This window comes from Rhamphochromis sp. 'chilingali', assembly GCF_963969265.1.
Source record: "Rhamphochromis sp. 'chilingali' genome assembly, chromosome: 13".
In the NCBI taxonomy this organism is placed as follows: Eukaryota; Metazoa; Chordata; class Actinopteri; order Cichliformes; family Cichlidae; genus Rhamphochromis; species Rhamphochromis sp. 'chilingali'.
In genome coordinates this window covers 7,779,706-7,785,797 of record NC_137940.1, presented here as the reverse complement: position 1 = coordinate 7,785,797, position 6,092 = coordinate 7,779,706, and the positions used below count along the sequence as shown (strand labels likewise).

Below are 6,092 nucleotides of genomic sequence, written 5' to 3'. Positions count from 1 at the left end.
GGTGGACGGCTGCTAATTGAAGTCATGGCACTTCAGGCTTGAAAGCAGAGGTCAATTATTCAGAAAGTCCCGTTTTTACCAAGCGAAGCAAATTTTAGGGTGAATGTTTTATGTGTCTTCTTAAACTCTCAAAGCAAATCCAGAGGTCGTTTGAATTCTATTTAGTGCGTCTTTATGATAGAAGATTTTTTTTTTTTATAGAAAACAGGGATTATGGCCCATTTTCCTCCCTCTAAAATGTAAAATCAAACCCCGTTTATTTCAGTTAACTCTCTGGTTTATTTTTTAAATTTGGGCTCATGTGCACAATCACACATCCAACAGCGCCGAAAGCTTCTTGAAATACCATATAACCTTTATTTACATAGATGCTGATTAAATAGAATGTTACAATAAAATTATCGCATAGGATGTTTGATCTATATACAGAATTCAGAGCGTGTAAAAGTTTGCAGTCGATAGCGATGGACGCCTTCTTTGCGCTGCGAATAGGCCTCCAAGCTTGCAGACACACCTTTCTCTCAGGACAAAAAAATAAGTCTACTCTTAAGGTAGGATGAACCTACAAGTTGGGGTTTATTTGCTTAAAAAATCATAGGGGGTGTGATTTAAATATTTGTCACGTCCGATTAATTTCATTAAAAAAGTCGAATAAATGGCAAAAATAATTGCACAACTTTTCCACCCCCATTGAATCACGAAATAATAAAATGTATACTTAAATGTTTAGTCTATACAATTATCAGTCTTCCTGTACCATAACAATTTGGTCTGTCTGAAAGAATAGCAGGGATTCCTCAGATTTTTTTGTGGTGAAACTTAAATGACAGACCCGGAAGGCTTTACAAGTTCCAATAATAAATTAACATGAAGACGAAAAGAAAAATGGGGGAGGAAAAACTTTCCCGAAATGTTTATATATGTGTGTATTCTCCTCTTGTCTATCATCCGTGCAAAAGTTTGGCAAGAAAAATGTCCCCTTTTGATATTTTGTTGTTGTTGCTGCTTATGAATCACAGACCCCCCTGACTGTCAATCGTCCACCTCGATTTCCTCGTCATCCTCCGAGAATTCATCCGTGGTTCCTCTTGACGAGGAGGGGGACTGTGGGAAGGCCCGTTGTCCTTGAGAAGTCGGGGAGCAACTGGGCGATCTGGCCCCGGGGCCCCCACTCTGGGGGTCCTCAATGTTGTCCATGGTGACAAGCTTCTGCAGGGTCTGTGGGGTGATTTTCTTGAGCGACTCGACATCTGCTTTCATCTCCTCCAGATCCCTCTTGAGTTTAGCTCTGCGATTCTGAAACCAGGTGATGACCTGCGCGTTGGAGAGTCCCAACTGCTGCGCGATTTGGTCACGGTCGGCCGGAGAAAGGTACTTCTGGTACAAAAACCTCTTCTCCAATTCATAAATCTGGTGGTTCGTGAAGGCTGTCCGCGACTTTCTCCTCTTCTTAGACGTCTGCCTCTGTCCAAAAGCATTTACATGCTCACGACCTTGGATGAGTGGGAGAAGAAAAACAAGAGGGATGAAATAGCCGCAAGAGTCACTTACCCTCAAACTCCAACAGCAACAGAGGGCAGTGCAGAACAGGCCTGACCACGCTCTGCGGGCTTGCTTTTGACATTTTCCTTGTAGCAAACTATTTATCACACTTAATTTCTAATGACGACATTTAAATTTTACCCTGCAGAGTCAAGGTAACCACTGCTGCGATCATTTTGGAGTGGTTTAAATACTGTGTAAAAAAAAAAAGAAAGAAGTAAATTTGCACTGGAAATTAACCTTTCAATTCCCACCATATCATTAGCCAAGCAAAAAATAAGGGAGTTGACTAAGAATAGCTATGCTTACATATTTCTGCTGCAGGCCTACATCAGGAATCAGGATGTAAAATAGCGTCAGTTGTAAAAAGAAAAAAAAATCTGTTTATTTAATCCAACGCAGCGCTGCATGCAGCAGGCCATAGTGGCTATTTGATGTTTTGACAACAGACACGAGCATATTCAAAAGATTACCCACTTACATCAGTTTATGTATGATATGCACGCATATTTGCATGCGTAAATGTTCCGTGTCCTTTTCCTTATCTTGAATTCTACACGCATTCCCATGCAGCTGTCCTAGCATGTCTGTATTAAAAAGTCAAAACAAACCCAGCTAGCAGTGACCTTAGTTCTGAATCCCGCATTTACTGTACTTGTTCCCCTTAAAAACTAGTTTGAATGCTTATCCTGCCTTCCCGAAAATTCAAAATTGGGTCAAGAAAGTTTTTACCTTCCGCTGCCTGGATAACGCTGACTTCCAGACCCTTAAACGTTTTGCTGGCCAGCTCCTCCAGCGCGCACAGCGGCGAGGACGGAGTGGTGATCCCGTTCCTCGCTGAGTTGGAGCCCGTCACTTTCTCAAGCACTCTGGGCGGACAGATACTTGCGACCGACTTCTTCACGGAGGGTTTGTTAAGGATATCCTCAATACTGAAAGGCGTTAACGGTTTGTTGGAGTTGGCCGGCGGCGGCAGCTGGTCCAAGGGAGCCCGCCTCCTCTCCTCGCCGCCGGACTGCAACACAGAACCTGCTTTCATGTCTTTACTGGAGGTCATCGCAGTCCCGAAGAAGTGCTGCTTTCAGGAAAGTTGATTATTTCATTCAAATGGCAGATTTAAGCGTCCACAAGTTTAACTCTGGTGCTCTCGTAGACCTCCACAATATTTTGAAACGAATGCTGCAACTTAGCTCGTGTAAGAGCCTTCCTCCAAAATAACCATGCTTCGGGCGTAGTTGTAAAGGCAGCCGGACTATATTCCCTTCAGAGTCCCAGTTCCTCTGCCAAGTTCCATGTAGATCTTTTGGAAGTAACCGGCTGGAGGGGGTGAAACCCTGCAAGGCAAGAAAGCTTTCACAGGCAGAGAGAAAAAGAAAGCGACTGCTAACGAGTTATTGTTGATTGGGCGAAGTTCAATTAGAGAAACACTACACTACTTGCTGACCCGCTGCTGCGTCTTAAAGGGCCGGACCATAATAACTAATTGGACGTGGGGAATAGGAGGAGTCTGTTGCTGCCGAGGAGAAAGATGCCCTGAAATGTTTATGCATCTGTTTCCCTCTGCTGGAGTATTCTCCTAAAAAAGGGAGAGTTAATAGCCATTAGAATAGAGCCACCAACATTTCTGCATTATTGAAAAGTCTGGAGGAAGAAAGAACCAGCAACAATCTCTTGCCGTCATGTGAATTTAGTCGTTCTGTCACTTTTGTGCGTAATTACGCATATAACGTTTTGCGTAATGTGTTATACAGACGCCTTGTTGGACTGAAATTTGAGTTAAAAATAGACACAATGAGCACATTGAGGGACTCGGTTATGGGATATATTAAAATGCAACAGAACCACGATAGAATATTTTTTGGATTTTTATTTTATTCATTATTTTTAACGACAGGAAATAAGGAATCTGAGAGTAAATATTGTCATTATATTTTAAAAATAAATTTAAAAATAGTAATGTGCTGAAGTCTCTGGGGAAAACACGTCTGCTACAAAATCTTTTCATTTTGTGGACAGATTCGAGGATGAAAGAACAGAGAAAGTCAGCTTCATCTCTGGACTCAGTTGTTTATTCGGTTTTGTCGATTAAGTTCTTTTGTTTCTCTTTGGTAATGCCACACGTGCTCCGGTATTTCCCTGCAGGTAAAACCCCGAGTTCCAGTGTAATTTAATGCTGTACCGTGAAACAAGCGAATAATAAAGGTGACGCCGTGCTGTGGCTCAGAGTCTGAGGACGGAGAATGTGAATTTCACTGAAGGAGGCTTAGGATGTAAAGAGAGAAAAGAGAGAGAAAGGAGGACGCGTGGGACGCGTGGGACGCATGGGAGAGCAGCAGGTACGTCTGATCAGAGGGACACACCTTGTTTTATTTAAGGTTCGGTGGTCTTTGTCACGATTTGGATGATATATTCGTTTAGATGAATTACATGAGACTTGTCGGCTGAATTAAATTAGCATTTTTCAGATATTAAGATACAGAATTATGTATCTTACATACGCCACCTTGAATCAAGCGCAACTTTAATGGGCATTTCTTTATGCAAAACGCAACAAAAGCTTCTCATGATAAATAAACAATGCAGACCATATTTTAGCAGTTGTATTAGAATTCGAGTACCACCTGCTGAAAGCGGCCGGGGGCTGAATATTACAAACGCTGGAGAAACATTTTTACAATACAGTCATATTTTTTGTGACCCCACTGGGTAAAGCCTGCCGCCCAGGAAGCCACTGCGGAGAATCTTGTGCCAACAGGAGCATATGGTGACATTGGTTTAGGGACAGAGCTATAAAACAGCAGGAAATTCTATTATCTGCCTTGGAGGTCCACCCTTTGTGACTGCTTTGAATACATATTTCTCCATAACGAGCAGGAGTTGGTGGGGATAAATTCAGTTAGGGAATTTGGACAGAAATGTGCACGGTTTTGGAGAAAGTGCTGGTACCTGAAAATATATTAATATCACAAAGAAGGCGATTTAACCTGACACTTCAGACTTGAATTCAAAATTAGGTTGAAATTTAAGGAAGTTAGAAGCTAATCTTGTTTTATTTTGCTGTGCAAAAAAGAAAAAGAAAAAAGGTTTGATTTTATAGACATGGGCGAGTACTTTTAAATATATATTTTGTCTTAGCAAAACTCTCTTTACATTTTTAATATTCAAAATCATTTAAAAACATCTGGGCATTGTATCATATTTATTAGTCATATCATCTATCAAACATAGTTATAAAAGGGGCAAAAAATCCTCTACTTGAGGTGTAGTTATATGCTCTTCACAAAGATGGACCTCCTCTGAGCTCCGCTCAGATCCGGACTTCTGTACATGATTAACCTTAAATTGGGTTTAAGCCTAAATAACCCTGAGACCTTTCTACTATTGGTTCAGTTGGCTTTCAGTTCTCAAGTGAAGTTGGTCCGAAACATATTCCCCTCCTCTGGCTTAATTTAAACGTTAATTAGAAGCAGAACAGCTGACACCATCAATCATCAGCTCTTGAGGGATTTAATTGGATGATTCGCTTCGATTTTTGCCTCCTAGGTTATCGCTCTCCAAAATATTGCGCGTTAAATGCTTTAAAAAATCATTTAAGAAGCTTCTTTTTGTGAGGAGCTGTGTATTGAATGGTAGTACTGCGTCACATTTCGTTTTTTCTTCTTATCTTTAGGAATCACAGATCTACTATCAGAAGGGCCAAGCGTGTTTGTGTCACCCATTAACTCGATAAATTCAAAGCAGTGTGAGAACTCCCTCCCGATAAAGGCCAACCTTTCTGTCATTAATCACCAAATTAATTCACTGCGGTCCAGGGCGAATATCAGGGGATGCAATTCAGGCTCCACTGGAGACTCAAAGAAGGCGATGACAAATGCAACAACTGCAAAAAATAATAGCGACAATGTAATTTGTTACAGTGCTGTAACGCGTTACCGACAGTCTTTTCTCCCCTTGCAAGAGGCCGTGCATCTTCACCGCTGCAACTCAGGTGTTTCACAAAAGGAATAAAAAAAAAGAAGTCTCGAAGCAAAGGATAAATATGAATGCACTTCTTTCGATTTCGACAACTCTGTTAATTATGGAATAAAGCACATTTTGCTCATTCTAGAATTAAATAATAAACATTTACAGGAAAAACTAATTTTGAAGTAGATATTCACGTTTAACATGCACAGGTTCCATAGACACGTTTGTTTCTTTATTGCATTCTAATTAAAATATTTTTAAAATAAAAAATTATTATCGTTAAGTTAATTTGTTAACTATCAAACTAATAATTTTAAAACGATTTATGCCCACCCCACTAATCCACAGAAATGTTTATAAAATATATTTTTATTGTTGATAAAAATAACAACTTAGTTTAATGTCACTATAAACACTATAAACACAGAACCAAACAGACACTTTAAACCCATTCTGATGTTTTCAAGGTCACTGTCGATAACTGAGGTAAATCTGTCCCTTGAAGAAATTAAAATACTAATAATTTCTATTTGCAAAGGCCGTGGAGGCTTTAATGTTGTCGTAAAGAGGCAGCTCTTACAGCG

General features: G+C 40.3%; 1 protein-coding gene across 1 annotated transcript; it reads right to left on the bottom strand.

Annotated features, from left to right (window-relative positions):
* Nucleotides 1-334: 334 nt before the first annotated feature.
* Nucleotides 335-3,035, bottom strand: lbx2 (ladybird homeobox 2). Its single transcript, XM_080900972.1, has 2 exons — nucleotides 2,275-3,035; nucleotides 335-1,493 (listed from the first exon to the last, which is right to left on the bottom strand). Exons 1-2 carry the CDS (start codon nucleotides 2,597-2,599, stop codon nucleotides 1,033-1,035), a joined length of 786 nt encoding a protein of 261 aa, XP_080757098.1. The 5' UTR covers nucleotides 2,600-3,035; the 3' UTR covers nucleotides 335-1,032.
* Between the last annotated feature and the right edge of the window lie 3,057 nt (nucleotides 3,036-6,092).

What these genes read in the sequence shown, in the direction of transcription:
- lbx2 (XM_080900972.1), bottom strand. Translation starts at nt 2,599, where the DNA reads ATGACCTCCAGTAAAGACATGAAAGCAGGTTCTGTGTTGCAGTCCGGC. An exon ending in CGTTATCCAGGCAGCGGAAG is followed by an intron (nt 1,494 to 2,274) that starts GTAAAAACTTTC and finishes CACTCATCCAAG; the next exon opens with GTCGTGAGCATGTAAATGCT.